The 19,188-nt window shown below is 38.0% G+C and overlaps 1 protein-coding gene across 1 annotated transcript in view; it reads right to left on the bottom strand.

The window, feature by feature from the left end:
* Positions 1-6,187: 6,187 nt before the first annotated feature.
* Positions 6,188-19,188, bottom strand: part of LOC126470174 (egalitarian protein homolog) — an 83,636-nt gene continuing 70,635 nt past the window's right edge. The window contains exon 7 of the mRNA XM_050097820.1: positions 6,188-6,796. Coding sequence (XP_049953777.1) covers positions 6,369-6,796 — 428 coding nt within the window. The 3' untranslated portion in view covers positions 6,188-6,368. The remainder of the gene's footprint in view (positions 6,797-19,188) is intronic.

Here is a 19,188-nt window from a genome sequence, read left to right as displayed (position 1 = left end):
TTTATGAGAAAAGAAACAGATGACTAAACCAGTCTGTAATCCTTTCTTCAACCATTACTTCAACCTTAGGGCAATTGATGGTTTTGTGGGAGAGTATAGTAACATAGCCACTGAACGACGCCTTGACTTGACTTGACTTGACTTGACTTGACTTCACTTCACTGATAACCCAAGAAGACTTAAACAACATATTTCATTTCCAATCTATCAGTTCTGATTTACAACCAGCTGGCAGGTTGAAGCCCAAGGGTAAGGAAGTACATTACAAAGAGACACCTACCATGACAAACAAAGTAAAATGCAGGTCCCATTATCAAAGAAATTTTAGAACAATGAACACTAGCCAGTGAACAACCTCATTTAACACAATTGGGAGAGATGTATGGTAGCCTGTCATAAAAGGCAGTGTGTATGGATAGTTCCAGAACTAAACACTAAATTTTAAACATGCTGAAACAATTACCTAATGAAGTTCAACAATGACTTCCTCCTTTAAAGAATAAATTTAATTCGAGACAACCTATAGGTCTTACTACATGAGTTACAAGTAACGTCTGAACAAAAAGAAGTAAATAGTGAAAGTTTATGAATAACTGCTGGTAAACCTTTCAGGATGTTACGTCATGGTCCAAGAAACTATTCTGTTCCTAACATTTTGTCCAGGACTGTGCTGGACATTTTCAGAGGCGCTCCTCCGCTGAGTCTTGCAGTTGGCAAGACGCGATGGAGGAGTGCCTCTGAAGATGTCCAGAGCAGTTCTGAACAAAACATTAGAAACAGAAGAGTTTCTTGGACCACGACCTAACATCCTGAAAGGTTTACGAGCAGCTATGTCATCCGGTCATGAAACCCTTTATTCTATGATCAGTTTATGAATAATTCCAACAGTTCACAATTATATGAAATAGGAAAATACAGAAAGTACTTAAACAGGTAATAACAACAGTGAATTTTGTTAGATGTGGCCTATTCTCTGTTCTTAAACTGGAGTCTGAGACAACACATTTGAGAAAAAGGAAAACTAGATTAATATGAATACTCGAAATAAAATTAAGGCTACACTTTAGCATTATATCCGCAAGTGATATAAGAAGTGCAGTTTCCTTTACTACCAGTAACTAATTACATGCCTGTTTTTCGTTAAAAAGGGGCATGTAACAGATGCACATATGGCTCTTAAAGAGCAAAAAATATTGAGAGCAAAAGACATCAAAGGAGGCTGTATCTCCAGTAATTTGCAATTTTTTTGTTTTTAAATCTTCTGATACTTCATCACAAGAAAGAGGCACTAAATGAGAAATGCAAGAGTAACATGATTTTTTGACTCCTTTGAAATTAGACATTGTCTTTAGGATGCCATAAGCAAATTTATTTAAATTTTGTGTTGATATATATAAGCTGCCATGGCAATAGTTTAACAGAAAACATGCGAATGTCTCAGATTAACTTCATGAAGCAAAAGCATCACACTAAAAAACATACACAGCCCATTTCATCCAATGTACCAGGTGAACTTTTTAGTGGAATAATATTGATGCATTGTTAGTAGACTTGAAATGGTGAGAGCTCAAGTCCTGATGTATATCTGTATTGAACCTGCTGTATATTTCGAATAATATTAGAATTTTGAATTGTGTAAGCTTTCAGTATATTGTCCCTTCACTGCCCTTTGTAAATGAGTGTAACTTCATTATTTAACTAATGAAATGAATAGTGGCACATTTAAAATTTATTACAAGCAAGTACATCATCTACGACTTTAAACACACACCCATAGGTGAGGAAGATAGTCTTACAGTGGAAGTTGATCTATATACATCATTTTAAGGTTTTGTTTAAATTAAATGCTTCAAATTATATACCTTACATACTTTAAAAGGGCTAGTATTTCAGGGAAGACACAGCACAACATTTACATTAACAAATTACAGCATAGAGGAGTTGCACAAACAAGTGAGTAAAAAGCTTCCATTCCACTCCCCCCCCCCCCCCCCCACTCCTCACACTATAAACATAATTACTGATAAAAACTGAAATTCCTAAGTGCAGATTTATTTTACCTCAAAGGTTGCAAAGTTTATTGCTTATAGTGTAATTCTAAGCAACATAATTTGGAGATTTCCATGGAATTAACAACTTCTATAGAAATTAAGTTTAGCTTTGGAAAGCTACAAAGGGGGATAGTCAGTTCAGCATACTCCCTAATGCTGTTACTTTGGGAAAGTGGTTGTGGCACAACACAAATGCAGAAAAATTTATTATTCTAATTGATAGATGAATCACTGGAATGCTTACCAAGCTATGTAAGAGTATACTTTCAAAGCCTCTGGTGAACTAACTCAATTAAAAATAATTAACAAGTAATCATACAAATGGTTGGTATTCTTATGTGAAATAGGTGGTTTTACAGTGAAGCAATTAAGAAAGACTGTAGTGAAAGGGGAAGACACACTATCATTAAGACACTTAGTCATGCAAGGAAAGTCTACATGGTAAAGACATTTTGCTTAGAATATGTGACGGAAAGGGTGAATCCAGATCTGATGATACACGCTGTGTCAGGGACACTTAAAAGCCCCTACATCATACATTTCAACAAAAATCTTGAATGTCTGCCAGTCTAATTCCATATCAAGACAAATTAGTTTTAAGTAACTTGCACATTCCACATTACCAGTTAAAGTGAGAGAACCTATATTTCTCATAGTACTTACTTTAAATATTTTCAACAACACTAAACATTGCCAAGATGACATCAACAGAAATTAAATATGGAATCTGTGTCTCATACTTGTTAAACGAGCAGCCTCCAATTTAACATTTTCACAAAGTTCTTTCTCATTAATATCCCTGGAAAGCTATTTCTTATTTTCACAATATTTATTTTTTTTGTTCATCATAATTTCACTGATAACATGTTGCAAACCTCTCCTGGTAACACAGGTAAGAGATTAATAACTAATGGATTGACTTTATTACAAATGTGATTTCCACAAGAATTCAACAATGTTAAAAAAAAAGTAACCCTTGTAGCTCATTACATTCAAATAAAGGATTAAATGTTCATTCAAAAATGTTATGCAACTAATAACCACCATACGAATCAAAATATTTACAAACAGAAAGTTAGCCTAACTGAAAATGATTTTGTAGTACATTAATGCTACCTTTCTGGAACATACACCTACCTTCAGTACATAATGTCAATTTATTCAAAATTTTCCCCTTTGCTTATAATTTAATGAAGTTGCTCCACAAACAGAGTAATGAGCATATAAAGGCAAATGGATATTATTTCTGCCACTTAGCACAGTTCAACAAATAGCTAGTATTGGTATACTTAATCTTCCCTCCACCAAGTATGATTTCCAATAGTCACTACAAAATTAAGTAAAAATGGTTCTCATTTGGCACTTCTCAACATTTCAGAGAAAAATGTAACACGTATTTTTTATATCTTTAGAGATATTTAAAATGTAATTAATCTATTATTACACTGACTTGAAAACATCAAAAATACATTACTGAAATATCAGAAACTGATTATATTGTAAACATAGAAACCTGAAAATAGGGCCTGCACGCAACACAGCACTGTAAGTCTGTGATGGCCTAACAAATTTTTTTTAAAAAAAAAAAAAAAAAATCAAAAGTTATGATTGCTCTGCTTATCTTAGTTTATAGGCTTCAGTACTAAAATACTTAACTGTCAAAAATTCTAATTTTTGGTAATGTAAATAATGGAAGTAAAAGCTTGGAGTGTATGTTATATACAGCCTAAATGCTATAACCACTATACAGCACAAAGAACCCGTTTCAAGAACTTAAGATGCGGAAGCACTATTTATAGCTGCCAGAGGTAGAGCTAAAAGCCGAGAGTGGAAAATGGCAGTGCAGCTTTATAACAGTAGACTATAAGCCAAATTTCCAAAGTACCAGGAGGAGGAAATTTGACTGAATGACATCTTTAAAGATAGCTGTGATACTACTGGTTGTTCTTAATGACCAGGGAAAAATTTTGGACACAGTTCTGAACTGAACATAGCAGAAAAAGAAAAGGACAATGAAGATCTTAATGGATGTCTCAGTACAATAAATCACATAGTATGAAAAATCATAGTGGAGCAGATGTGGCTAGTGGCAAAAATTTGGGCACTGTACTTAAACAATGGAAAATGGAGGATGGAATAATGACAATTTTATGGAAAGGATACACTGCTACTCGCCATATAGTGGAGATGTTGAGTCGCAGACAGGCGCAAGACAAGAAAGCTAGAAAAAGGCCTTTGGGCCAAAAGATTTCTTGTTTTGCAGTATCTTTGTCATGCCTGTCTGTGACTCCTCACCTCCACTGCATGGTGAGGAGCAGTCTCAATTTTCATAACATGTACACTGCAAATAAAAATAAATGTATGATACATTCTACACTATGTGATATCATTTGGTAACAGACAGTAAACCGAATTACAATCTGTCTGTTACAAATAAGAAATTTATTTCACAGATGAGGGATGTGCAGAATTCCTGAAGTCGCCAAAGGGCACGACAGTGGCGCATAGCGCAGAAAGCCACATAACTCGTCTATCTTACGTTGTCAATGCAATGAAACATGCACTTGGGCAAGCTTCAAAATATCTGTTGAACCCTTCTGCTGCACTGGAGGATAACACATCCTCTGGGAAAGGGGGGGAGGGGGGGGAGGGAAGGGGGGGAAGAGGATAAATGATTACAAAAAGAGTGTAAAAAATCACATGAAGGAGAAAATATTTTCTAAAAATTAAAAAAATCTGCAAACCACTTTACAGACTACAATTGGCACTGTTACTTTGCCTATACAATTTTCCCAAAAAGATAATGGAGAGCAACGAAATAGTCAATATTTTCAATAGCTTGGGTAAAGCCATTTCACATCTTTAAAACCATTTTAATCGTTAAATATAAAACTGTTCATAACCTATTGTAATATGAAACCGATTTCCTGATATTACAAAACCTTCAAATAGGTAATATTTTAGGATTATTTACAGCAGCAACAATGGAACTAGATTCTCAATGGATTTTTTCCTGCAAATATGGAGTGCGTTGAGAGGTTGCAAACTAGAGTATGCCATTGTTTTTGCTTTAGTTTTCTTTGGTTTCAAAAATGAGCTTTGTCAATTACAACAATAAACTACTAATATACGCCTAAGATGCTTGTTTCTCACAGAAAATTACATCACAAGCGAAAAACTGGCTAAATAGGCAACCGACCAATGTTGCTCCAATAAAATGCAGGTAGCAGAGAGGAATGATACAAAGTAAAACAGGGCTGAAACTAGTTTGAATTCAAGCGACAGAGTTTAAACACAGTTCCATACGGACTATAATAAACATTTTGTAAAGTCAGTCTTGTCTTTTAAGAGTATAATGGTAAACTGAATTTAAGAAAATATTTAGTTTGCCTGGTACCTTTGTACACCACATGTTTTGTAACCAATACTCCACATGAAATTCTTCACGTTCTTCACACACTTTCTTCTATGCTGTGATAAAGTCTCACAAGCTTCCTCCACAAGTTACACAAATGTCTTCCTTATTGCCAACACTTTAAACAAGTGTTTTAGCACCACCCCTACCTTTTTATGAAAGAAAAGTACATGTACAAATTTCCAGCATCAGTATTCTGCCTCCATGTGAAATCCTTTTATTTTTTTTATAGTGCTTGGGATTATGTGATGGGTACATTTTAGTATACGACATTACATACAATAACCTACTAACTGCATTATTTGACAAGTAACATGGAGTATTATATCTGGAAGAACACATTTACGGTACTAGATGATTCATCCCTACAGTTTAACACAGTGTGAGAGACACCATCTCCACTATGTTCATGACATCCTTCATGACTTACAAATATAATTTTTGCATTTATATAGAATGCCCACAACAAAGAGAAAGTATTATCATCTAACAAGATATTCTGAAGGGATATCATAAGCCTTACCAACCAACCAACGGCAGAGAGAGAGAGAGAGAGAGAGAGAGAGAGAGAGAGAGAGAGAGAGAGAATAGATATGGGTTGGTATGGTGAGTTTAGGAATTTATTTCACAAAGGATCACCTTGAATGCAATGAGTGGCTTGTGGAATACACAATATAAGACTTGCGAACAGATACGTACAGCAAATTTGAACACCTGTATATATGTTTGCATATTTACTGGTTTTTGAACACATACTAATATTCACTGCTAACTAATTACCAGCAAGCCCACGAGACCGAAGCACATTTTTGATTCTGAAATACTTCTCATAGTCTGTGCCAGCCTCTGTAATAATTACATTAGCAGACAAATGGATGAAAAAGCTACAACAGAGATAATACTTAATTGTGAGATATCTCCCTTTTGGGAGATGATGTAATAGTTCTTTCTCGTTCCTTCTCTTCCTCTGTAAAGAATATCCGAGTTATAACAATATCACCAGTTGAAAGTGTCTGGCATGACACATCAGTACTTTTGATACAGTCAATTTCTTTTATGGGTTTCTTATTTAAAAGTTTCTGGGCATGGCACTGACAACTGCAAGGTCCTTGTTCATCACTACTACTGGTCTGAGTGTTTGAGTTTGCTGAAGTCTGCTGGCTCCTTGACACAACTGCAGCAGAGGTAGCAGCAGACAAAATAGACTCCAATTTCTCAATTTTCTCCAGCCTGTCCATGCGCCCATCTGATAGAATTTCATCCATCAGCTGCATTGATTCTGTTAGGCTCGGGGGTCCAGAATTCGGTGTTCTTGGTGAAGTGATGTCTGCTGCAAAGGAAACGTTCACAAATAAAAGAAACACATTTAATACAGCACACACAATACAATGTACATGACTGTCGTGTGAGAATAATTTGTGTACTGAAAACAGAAAAATTATTTGCATTGTAATTTCAGAAGGGTGTCAAATGATTCAAGGTTGCCGCCATGCAATTTTGTATGCTAGTGACATGTGGAACTGGGTAGCTGCATCAGTAGTAGCATGGCTCTTAGACTGTGTTGTTACTGTTTTACCCTTAAGGTAGCACATACTCAACAAAAATACAATAGTACGAGGAGCATAAACAACAAAGGAAAGAAACAAATGTTTGTAACATATGCTGATACTATATGGAAAACAACTTGCACATATTCTTCACTGCTCTTAGTTACAGAAATACTATTTCACTGAGAACTTCTTTCCTGTCATGAAGTTGATACACTGAAGTTATCAAAATTGCTGTAGGTAATATACAGGGGTGTTACCAATTCTTATTACAGGCTTCTGGAGGCAGTAGAAGGGACTAGTAGATAGTTCTGATAATGAACCCATGTCCACAAATGTTCTGTTTGGAAATAAAACCACATTGAAAATCAGATCGTTTCCAACTCTCCCATTTCATGCCAAGTGCACAAACTGAAGATGCTGTTGTCAATATATGTTGTAATTATGATATGACATACCATTTTTGTCAAACAACGGCTGTGAGAAACTATTACACCTGCAAATAGGAGGGTCGACTGGTGCTCTGCAGATGGGCCATTCTCTAGACTTACAGAACATCAGTCATGTGGAAGAGAACCCAACAGTGTGTTCAAAACACTGCTTATACCATGGGCTCCTGCAGAAGGTGCAGGTCAGGGACTGTTCTCTGCTGTGTGCATCCTGTGAAGCAGGGTATCTGAAAACAATCAGGTCTTCAAAATTACTTTATTTCCAAATGGTATATATCCGGACATGGGTTCTTAACGGAACTGTATCTACTAAATACTCTCTGTGGTGCCTAGCTGTAGTTAAAATTACAAAACAATTTGTGGATTAGAATTTCATTCTTAGATTTATAGCTGAAGACAGGGAGAAACCATTTAACCTACAAAATATCTGGGTACATGCTTTGAAACTGTAGCTTTTCAAATGTACTTCATGCCAAACCACCTTGTTCACTGTGTTACTCCACAGATTCAGTGCTGGCCATCCTCCTTTGTCTTTGAAAAAGACTGATAGTAATCAGCTCCTGTGTCGCTAACGTCAGATACACACTGAAACTAAAATTTTATTACATTCCAGAGTCTATATTTAACTAAGGTGGCAGATTTTCATTTAACTAAGGTGGCAGATTTTCTTCCGCATTCAATCATTACCTTATAGCTAAGGCATTAAATACATTATTGTCATTCTAACACACATTGGCAAACTATAACTATTTTACAAAAGCCTCTTCTAATCAAATTATCAATACTCATACAGGTATTTATTTGCTCATTTCATTATAAGAAATCAGATACTGACTTGTATTTTGACATGCATTTGTAATTAGCTTATCCATCACAATGTGAGTCCTTCAGGAATCTGTCTTCTGGGTGACACCACTGCCACTGCAACTTGTCACCTTTTGACAACTTTCTCTTTCTGCTTGTTTTCTTTCCACCTGTGAAGAAAGGTTAGCCTAATAGGAAATGGAGGTGGTATATTAGTTGCAACAGACAAACTGAAAACCACAGAGGTAGCAATTGAAGCTGCATGTGAGACTGTTGGGGTAAGACTCAGTATCAAGGGTGGGCATAAACTTGTAATCTGATCTTTCCATTGACCACCAGACACCCCAGGTGTAACCAAAAGCTTATAAAAAAAACTTCAGTTTGATACATGTAAGTTCCTCAGACAAACTTTAATCATCCAACTACAATAACTACAGTTCTGATAGTGGTGGGTGTGACAAGACATCCCATGAAACATTACTACAGGTCTTCTCTGAAAACCACTTAGAACGCACGGAGCAGAAGCCAACTTCCGGAAGTATATTGCATCTAACGGGAACAGAAGGCAGCTGCAATACTTCAGTGTCAAATACTCAGCTCTGGAGAGGTCATGTGGAACTGTTGCTGACAGAAGGTACTCTATGGTATAGAGTCATCACATAAAAACTTCTAAAGATAAAGGGACTGCTGCACACTAGATGTAAAATATAGTGGTGTACATAGTGATGCTGGATGAAACATGTTTGGCTGCTGCAAGGGAAATACGTGAATCCTTAAACACCTACTATAGCACAATATTATCAAAAGATCTGACTGCACTGCATACAATGCTTCTTCTTGAATATTCCAGAATATGGAAACATTAACATATCTGTATACAACACATACTCCACTCATGATGCAGAGCTGTTCTGTTTGTATGTTGGTATCTGTAATAATAGTACTTTCAGTACTAGTGGTTGTACTTCACTGATGACCATTCTTTCAGATTTGGACTCAAATTGTGGTTATGATATGACAATGTTAGATGGAGATGCCAGGTATTTCAAAACATCTACATCACTGTGGCTCCAATTAGGCAATGTAGAGGCAGTTGCCTACATGGACAGAAACTGGAATAGAAGAGTACATTGTACCTGAAGTACATACATTCAAAAGACCAACATATTCTAAAATGGCAGTAAATCAGCTGCACATCAAGCCTCCATCACTATAGTTCAGACACACTTGCTAGGATCAGGCAAAATGGCTAAAAGGGTTTAACCAAATCACTAAATACAATAAGTGGGTTGGCATCATATGTGTGTGGCACCTGTACTGTACTTGGACACGCGCGACCACTACGGTCGCAGGTGTCCGAATCCTGCCTTGGGCATGGATGTGTGTGATGTCCTTACGTTAGTTAGGTTTAAGTAGTTCTAAGTTCTAGGGGACTCATGACCACAGCAGTTAAGTCCCATAGTGTTCAGAGCCATTTGAACCATTTTTCTACTTGGACAGTGCAGTCCAGCAGTGGTTAGAGATGAACCAAGAAAAGCTCAAAGACTGGGGTAAATTTCAGGCATTTGATAACAATGAACAGCAAGTCTGCTTAGTGGACTGACTGCAGAACAGGACCCAACATCATGGTAAATGACAGCATCTCACATAAAAAAATGTTTTGGTCCCATGCCATATTGTGAATCCAAATGTGATAAAAGAAGACAAAATCTCTCACTTGAAGAAAGGAATCTCTGAAGATGTGCCAATTTCTTCTGGTAAAGGATGTCACAACTGAGGAATTGATTATGTGGTGAAAGTGCATCAAGGAAATGTACAGAAAAGAGTTGTGTAAAAGTTTGATTCCCAAATGTGATTCCTCTGGTTGTTGACAAAGACCACCATGACGACATACTTCACTCCTGGTAGCAAGAGGAGAGATACAGCTATTAATAGCAGCCAGAAATGTTGGATTGACTGCACAAGAGATACCAGCCATGTATGAACATCTCATATGTTAGGACGTAATCGAGAATGTTGAAGTGGTGTATCTATATTTAGCACTAATCTCTGTGCCAGCTAAATGTGCATGAAGAATGGGCCGAGTCAACTCATTTATGCTGCACCTGTTGAATGACATCCCAGCATCCTGTCAATGCATGTACAACCAACTCCTCAAACTACGAGGTGCATTCAAGTTCTAAGGCCTCCGATTTTTTTTCTAATTAACTACTCACCCGAAATCGATGAAACTGGCGTTACTTCTCGACGTAATCGCCCTGCAGACGTACACATTTTTCACAATGCTGACGCCATGATTCCATGGCAGCAGCGAAGGCTTCTTTAGGAGTCTGTTTCGACCACTGGAAAATTGCTGAGGCAATAGCAGCACGGCTGGTGAATGTGTGGCCACGGAGAGTGTCTTTCATTGTTGGAAAAAGCTAAAAGTCACTAGGAGCCAGGTCAGGTGAGTAGGGAGCATGAGGAATCACTTCAAAGTTGTTATCATGAAGAAACTGTTGCGTAATGTTAGCTCAATGTGCGGGTGCGTTGTCTTGGTGAAACAGCACACGCGCAGCCATTCCCGGACGTTTTTGTTGCAGTGCAGGAAGGAATTTGTTCTTCAAAACATTTTCGTAGGATGCACCTGCTACCGTAGTGCCCTTTGGAACACAATGGGTAAGGATTATGCCCTCGCTGTCCCAGAACATGGACACCATCATTTTTTCAGTGCTGGTGGTTACCCGAAATTTTTTTGGTGGCGGTGAATCTGTGCGCTTCCATTGAGCTGACTGGCGCTTTGTTTCTGGATTGAAAAATGGCATCCACGTCTCATCCATTGTCACAACCGACGAAAAGAAAGGCCCATTCATGCTGTCGTTGCGCGTCAACATTGCTTGGCAACATGCCACACGGGCAGCCATGTGGTCGTCCGTCAGCATTCGTGGCACCCACCTAGATGACACTTTTCGCATTTTCAGGTTGTCATGCAGCAGTGTGTGCACAGAACCCACAGAAATGCCAAATCTGGAGGCAATCTGTTCAACAGTCATTCGGCGATCCCCCAAAACAATTCTCTCCACTTTCTCAATCATGTCGTCAGACCGGCTTGTGCGAGCCCGAGGTTGTTTCGGCTTGTTATCACACGATGTTCTGCCTTCATTAAACTGTCGCACCCACGAACGCACTTTCGACACATCCATAACTCCATCACTGTTGATGAATTTCAATTGGTTTCACACCACGCAAATTCAGAAAACGAATGATCGCACGCTGTTCAAGTAAGGAAAACGTCGCCATTTTAAGTATTTAAAACAGTTCTCATTCTCGCCGTTGGCGGTAAAATTCCATCTGCCGTACGGTGCTGCCATCTCTGGGACGTATTGACAATGAACGCAGCCTCATTTTAAAACAATGCGCATGTTTCTATCTCTTTCCAGTCCGGAGAAAAAAAATCGGAGGCCTTAAAACTTGAATGCACCTCGTATAATACATGACAGGAAAACAGATTTTGAGAGGACAGGGGGCAACATGCCAGTATGTTTTCACTACGGATGCTTGGTCGTATATGTTACTGCAGAGAAAGTGTATTAGATTGTTATGCCACAAGACATCATCCATCACAACAGTCCTGTGCACACCAGTATACTGCAGGAGATTGTAGTTGAACTGTGGGATGAAGCCTATCACCATACTCTGGACAAGGTCACTCTCTGACAGACTGTAGCCATTCCCTGTTGCTGTAAAATGGGTACAAGCTGCTCATCTAGCCACCGAATTCAGGGAAACTAAACGAGGTGACCATCTGTGGAGGTGATGCCACCACAGATGAAAATCCTCCATGAATGACAGTCACGAAGATTTCATAGAAACTAACTGCTGTTGTCAGTTAAGGTCAATCTACATCTACGTGTACATAGATACTCTGCATGCTACCATACAGTGTATGGTGGAGGGTATCCCGTACCGTTGATAGTCATTACCTTTCCCGTTCCACTCACAAATAAAATGAGGAAAAATGACGATCTACATGCCTTCGTATGAGCGGTAATTTGTCATATCTTATCTCCGTGGCAAAAGGTATGTTGGTGGCAGTAGCATCATTCTGCAGTCAGCTTCATATGCCGGTTCTCTACATTATCTGAACAGTGTTCCTCGAAAAGAATGCCGTCTTCCCACTGGGGATTCCCATTTGACTTCCCTGAGCATCTCCATAACACTTACATGTTGTTCAGACCTACCAGCAACAAATCTACCAGCATGCCTCTGAATTGTTTACATGCCTTCCTTGAATCCAACTGGTACAGACCCCAAAAAATTGAGCAGTACTCAATAGGTCACACCAGTGTCCTATATGAGGTCTCCTTCATAGATGAGACACACTTTCTAAAATTCTCCCCATAAACCCAAGTTGATCATTTGCCTTCCCTATCACAATCCTCACACGCCCATTCCATTTCATATTGCTTTGCAATGTTACATTCCTAGATATTTAAATGACATGACTGTGTCAAGCAGGACACTACTAACGCTGTATCTGAATATTACAGGTTTGTTTGTCCTACTCGTCCACATTAACTTAAATTTTTCTGTGTTTAGAGGAAGCTTCCATTTATCACACAAAATATTAAGACTGTCTTGAGGCATCTTGTAACCTTCTAAAGTCACTCAATGGTGAGACTTACCCATATACTACAGTGTTATCAACAAACAGTTGCAGAAGGCTGCTCACCCTATCTTATCAATTACAGAACTGCAGCAGTCCTGTCACATTTCCCTGGGGCACTCCTGATGATATTTTGGTACCTAATGAGCACTCGCCGTTTAGGACAACATACTGGGTTCTATAACTTGAGTAGTATTTGAGCCACTCACATACTTGGGAACCTATTCCGTATGTTCATACCTTTTTTTTTTAGATCTGTGGAGGGACACCTTGTCAATTGCTTTCTGGAGATCCAGAAATATGGAATTTGCTGTTTACCCTTCATCCATAGTTTGCAGTATACCACGTGATAAAAGGGAAAGCTGAGTTTTGCACAAGCGATGCTTTCTAAAACCATGCTGATTTGTGGACATAAGCTTCTCAGTCTGAAGAAAGTTTTATATTCGAACGGAGAATATGTTCAAGGATTTTGCAGTAAACCGAAGTTAGGGAGATGTTCAACTTGGGGGCTTCTTTTTTTGTAAGGCTGAAAGCATGTCACCAGATAAATAAGACTTCTCTGTGATATAACAGTCATGCTGAGTCGTACATGGTAAATACGTCGAACTGACAAAAATTTACAGCAAGAATAACTATCAATGACAAAACTGAATGCAGTCACAATGTTGTTATAGAATGTAACACCTTGCAGGCATCACAATCAGTCGAACTGTGGAAGATTATAAAACCGGCTTAACAAAGCTATTCAAACAAGTACACATAACAGACTCGTCTGGGCACTTGGTTGTTGCTGGACATTGTTATCCTGTCATCATCAGACAGGAGTCCATCATCAACAAAGGTGCTCAGGTAAATTGTGAAGCTTTCATAAATTGCAAAAAGCTACTCAAGATGACCAAAGGATCATTCTGTGTCAAGTGGTCTAAAGGTTCCCACGTGACCACAATTGATTTTGATGAATTTTTGTGTGAATAACTGCACATGTTCCCCATGAACACTGGTAAAGTTTCGCGATCGTAAATTCAATAGTGTTGGAGATAGTAAGTTGTTTCACCACATACTGCAGCTATCGACAGTGCGCCAGTAAGTTTTTGGCAACATAATATATCCGTTAATATTTTCTTGAAAGAAACAAAACTGGGTCCTCTTACACAACTTTCTGTGCTCTAAGTAAAATAATAATAATAATAATAATAATAATAATAATAATAATAATAATAATAATAATAATAATAATAATAATAATACATCGGCTACACCACTGCAATTTCATAACCACTTCTACAACCCTCTAGATCACATAACATCAACAGATACAAAGAAAGTAAATTGGAAAAAGAAAACACTACATGGCAAGCACCCGTATCATCTAACACAGCCACACATCGATCAAGACGCATCCAACACATGGCTAAGAAAAAGCAATATATAGAGTGAGACAGAAGGATTCATGATTGCAATACAGGATCAAACAATAAACACCAGATATTACAGCTAGCATATTATTAAAGATCCCAATACCACAACAGATAAATGCAGACTTTGCAAACAACAAATAGAAACAGTAGATCACATCACAAGTGGATGTACAATACTAGCAAACACAGAATACCCCAGAAGACATGACAATGTAGCAAAAATAATACATCAACAACTTGCCATACAACATAAACTAATAAAACAACACGTTCCCACATACAAGTATGCACCACAAAATGTACTGGAGAATGATGAATACAAATTATACTGGAACAGAACCATTATAACAAACCTGACATCATACTCATCAATAAAAAGAAGAAATTAACACAACTAATCAAAATATCCGTACCCAATACAACAAATACACAAAAGAAAACAGGAGAAAAAATTGAAAAATACATCCAACTGGCTGAGGAAGTCAAGGACATGTGGCATCAGGATAAAGTTGACATTATACCAATTATACTATCAACTACAGGAGTCATACCACACAATATCCACAACATCAACGCAATACAGCTACATCCAAACATATATATACAACTACAGAAATCTGTAATTATTGATACATGTTCAATTACCCGAAAGTTCCTAAATGCAATGTAACATATACAGTACAGTTAAAAGGATGTCACGCTTGATCAAGGTCTGTGTCACTTTCCATTTTTGATCAGACATAACGTCTGAGAAAAGAAAGAAATAATAATAATAATAATAATAATAATAATAATAATAATAATAATAATAACCAGACATAATGTCTGAGAAAGGAAAGAAATAAATGATGATTTCCTGGGCTATTTGCATATGAATCATTTGAAGCAAAGTCAGCTAAAAATATGCACTTGAAAAAAGTGTGAAGTTTAGCTTTTTATATCTCCAAAAGTAATTGTGAGATACACCTGAAACTTTGGACGTAACAACTTACCAACACAAGGTCTTAGAATATAAAATTCTGTTTTCCTCCTGCTTTCCAATAGTTTACAAATTGAGGGCAAAGTTAACAATATTTCTACAAACAATGCCAAAAAGGCTATTTTTGGCCCACTATTGCAAATAAGTCTTCTGCAAACTAGTAATGCATTTTCATTAGAATAATAGTGTTCTACACCACCAGCTAACTGGTTTTGCAGTGCAAATATATACAGCCCTTAAAAAAAAAGGCCACAAGAAGGGGTCGAGGCACACTGAAAATGGGGTCAATATTCTGCAGGTACTCTAATGAAATCTGACACCTTTTATGTTCTAAAATTGTTTAGTACCATCTGGGTAAGGCCGTATCAAAAGTGTTGACGAGTAGTAAATCAGATAGTCTGAAGAACTTAAAAAAAAAAATTTAAAGTGTCCTTTGTCACCACTCATTATCACAGATTTCAGTCTGTTTTTCTGTTATACAGACCAAACTGGGTATAAACTTTCATTTCTTTCAAGAAAATTTAACAGTGCATTACGAAGGCAGTATAAATCATGGTCGTAGAATTGTTGCATAACAGCTGCAGAATACATTGTATACGTAGCCTGCAGGTTTTCCATTAGTCGAGAAACAGCTGAAAGATTTGAAAAACAAATAAATCAGCAGTTCAATTTTACAAAGAGTACTCTACGGCATTGGCCCCTTACCTAGCTTGCATTTATCATGAATCTCTCACTCAGCATGAAGTCTCAAGTGATTGGAATAAAAGCAGAGGTGAGTACAGTATATAAGAAAGGTAAAAGAACGGACCCGCAAACTTACAGACCAATATCCCTAACTTCAGTCTGCTGCAGAATCCTTGAACATATTCTCAGTTCAAATATACTAAACTTTCTTGAGACTAAGTAGTTTACATCCACAAATCAGCATAGTTTTAGAAAGCATCGCTTGTGCAAAACTCAGCTTGCCCTTTTATCACATGGCATACTGGGAACTATGGATGAAGGTCAACAGGCAGATTCCGTAATTCTAGTTTTCTGGAAAGCATTTGACACAGTGTCCCATTGCAAACTGTTAATGAAGGTAAAAGCATATGGAATAAGTTCACAGATGTGGGTGGCTCGAAGACTTCTTAAATAATAGAACCCAGTATGTTGTCCTCGATGGCGAGTATTCATCAAAGACAAGAGTACCATCAGGAGTGCCCCAAGGAAGTGCGATAGGACTGCTGTTGCACTCCTTATACATAAATGATTTGGCAGACAGGGTGGGCAGCAATTTCTGGTTGTTTCCTGATGATGTCGTGGTGTAGGGTGAGGTGTCGAAGTGGAGTGACAGGAGCAAGATACAAGATGACTTAGACAAAAGTTCCAGTTGGTGTAATGAATGGCAGCTAGCCTTAAATGTGGAAAAATGTAAGTTATTGCGGATGAGTAGGAAGAACAGACCTGTAATGTTCATATACGGTATTACTAGTGTCCTGCTTGACACAGTCAAATCGTTTAAATATCTGGGCGTAACATAGCAAAGTGATATGAGGTGGAACAAGCATGTGAAAACTGCGGTAGGGAAGGCAAACAGTTGACCTCGGTTTATTGGGAAAATTTTAGGAAAGAATGGTTCACTTGTAAAGGAGACTGCATATTTGATGAGGTTGTGACCTAGTCTTGAGTACTGCATGAGTGTTTGGGATCCATACCAGGTCAGATTGAAGGAAGACGTTGAAGAAAATCAGAGGTGGGTGGCTAGATTTGTTGCTGGTAGGTTGGAGCAACACTTAGGTGTTACAGAGATGATTCAGGAACTCAAATTGGAGTCCCTGGAGGGAAGGCAACATTCTTTTTGATAAACACTACTGAGAAAATTTTTAGAACCGGCATTTGAAGCTGACAGCAGAATGATTCGACTGCCGCCAACATACATCGCACATAAAATAAGATACGAGAAATTAGGGCCCATATGGAGGTGTACAAACAGTTGTTTTTCCCCTCGCTCTGTTGGCGATTGGAACAGGATGGGAAATGACAAGTAGCTGTACACGGTGCCCTCTGCCACACGCCATACGGTGGCTTGGGGACTACTGATGTGGATGTAGATCTAGCAAATATCTTTTCAGCATGGACGTCAATAAGAATCTTGCCTTTGTGTTCCCATGAAACATGAGGAATTGAGCTCCATATTAACAGTATTTCTGTTTGGCCAATCCTGTAGATTGCGCCCCCCCCCCCCCCCCCCCCTTTTTAGACACTGTGTGTGCCACATCCTCCAATTCTGGAAGACCATTCAAACTTGGTACCTACCTAGTAAATGTTCATGTGTATCTGCACGCTACATCAGGGAAATTTCTGCAGCATGCCCATCTATTTTCATGATCTGAAGCAATTTTGTTTGGTCACATTGGCTACGATCGTTGCTGTCATCCCATGCTGACTGTACAGCATGAGGTGTTAATTTCATACCTCAGAGCCTATACTCTGAGTAGCTTGCATTTATCTGGTTGTTTCCACATCTTGGATGAGGAGTTCATTGTTTTGCTTCTCTTTTTTGTTTGAAAATGAGAGTTGCACAGATGAGGAACTCTGATTTATCCTTCTTTTGGTCTTCCAAATGATATCAGTAACACATCATTAGCTTAATTTTCTCAATGTTGTTTTTCTGTGTTTTTGTTTCCCAAGGGTAACACTGGAGTAATATCATGTGGTTTTTAAATCTGAATAAAACTTCAGCAATTCATGAAACTGACTTCCATTTATGAACTCAACTTACCATAACTTCCCTCACGATTAGACAACCCTTATTTAACAAATATAATCAGGAATACACTAAGGTATTGTTTCATTGGTGGTGTTTCTGTTATGTGCAGTGGCCAAATTATTATCAGGATATTACATAACATACAAAGTTGTGTTTATTTATGCGACTAGTGGGTAGTACTTGTCAGTTTTTATATCGGAGCTCAAACTGTTACTAACGCAGATTAGTTTCTCAATGAATGCCCAAACAGTGATGAAATGCCACTGAAACTCTTGTGAGGTTTAAGTCACAGGGCAGTGTAAGGACATAAACATGTGAGGTAATTACATCAGATTTTGAAAATATATTTATTGCTCTTCTGAGAAATCAAGGCTGAGTAACTGTGAAAATTATTGCACAATCAATCCAGTATTACACAAAAGCAAAACACAAGAGGGCTTTATCTAATACTGGAGAGGCACCCAAGTAACAATTTTAGCACTGAGGTTAGTAATACAGAGTACATTTAGGGACAAAAAGGAAACATGCACTGCATTCATAAATTTGGAAGACTTTTGATAATGTGGAAGGGAATAAAATGTTTACGGAATACAGTAACAATGCCGTGGATACAAGTGTAATCCACTCTCTTTATGCAAGATACACTGCAGTAGTTGGTAATGATGGAATGCTAAGAGGGCAGAACAGGGAAAGGTATATTGCAGAATAGCTCATTTCACTATTGACATTTAATTTGTATATCAAAGAAGCCACGAGGGAGGTAGAGGACTACCTCCGTGTCAGAGTGTTTGTCGTGGACAGAAAAGTGGAATGATGCCATCCTCAGGACATAGCAGTAATCTATAAAAGTGAATAGGAATTGAGAGAGTTGCTTAGTGATGTAGTTGTTGGCTGTAATATGCACAGCAGCCAGACATATGCTGGGTGGCTAAATGTTAAATATGGACATGAAACTCTTGAAGCTGTACAAATTTCTCTATCTTGGAAAAAGAACACAGGTGTAAGGAGGATGAGGAGCAAGGATCGTACAAGGCAAAAGGGCTTTTAATAAAGAGAAATGGCAACTAATATTCAAAAATACAAACTGAAACCAGGACAACAATAACATTAAAGCTTGTTTGGAACACA

This window comes from Schistocerca serialis, chromosome 3 (genome assembly GCF_023864345.2).
Source record: "Schistocerca serialis cubense isolate TAMUIC-IGC-003099 chromosome 3, iqSchSeri2.2, whole genome shotgun sequence".
Taxonomy (NCBI): domain Eukaryota; kingdom Metazoa; phylum Arthropoda; class Insecta; order Orthoptera; family Acrididae; genus Schistocerca; species Schistocerca serialis.
The sequence above is the reverse complement of the archived record's forward strand: the minus strand, read 5'-3'. Positions and strand labels throughout refer to the sequence as shown.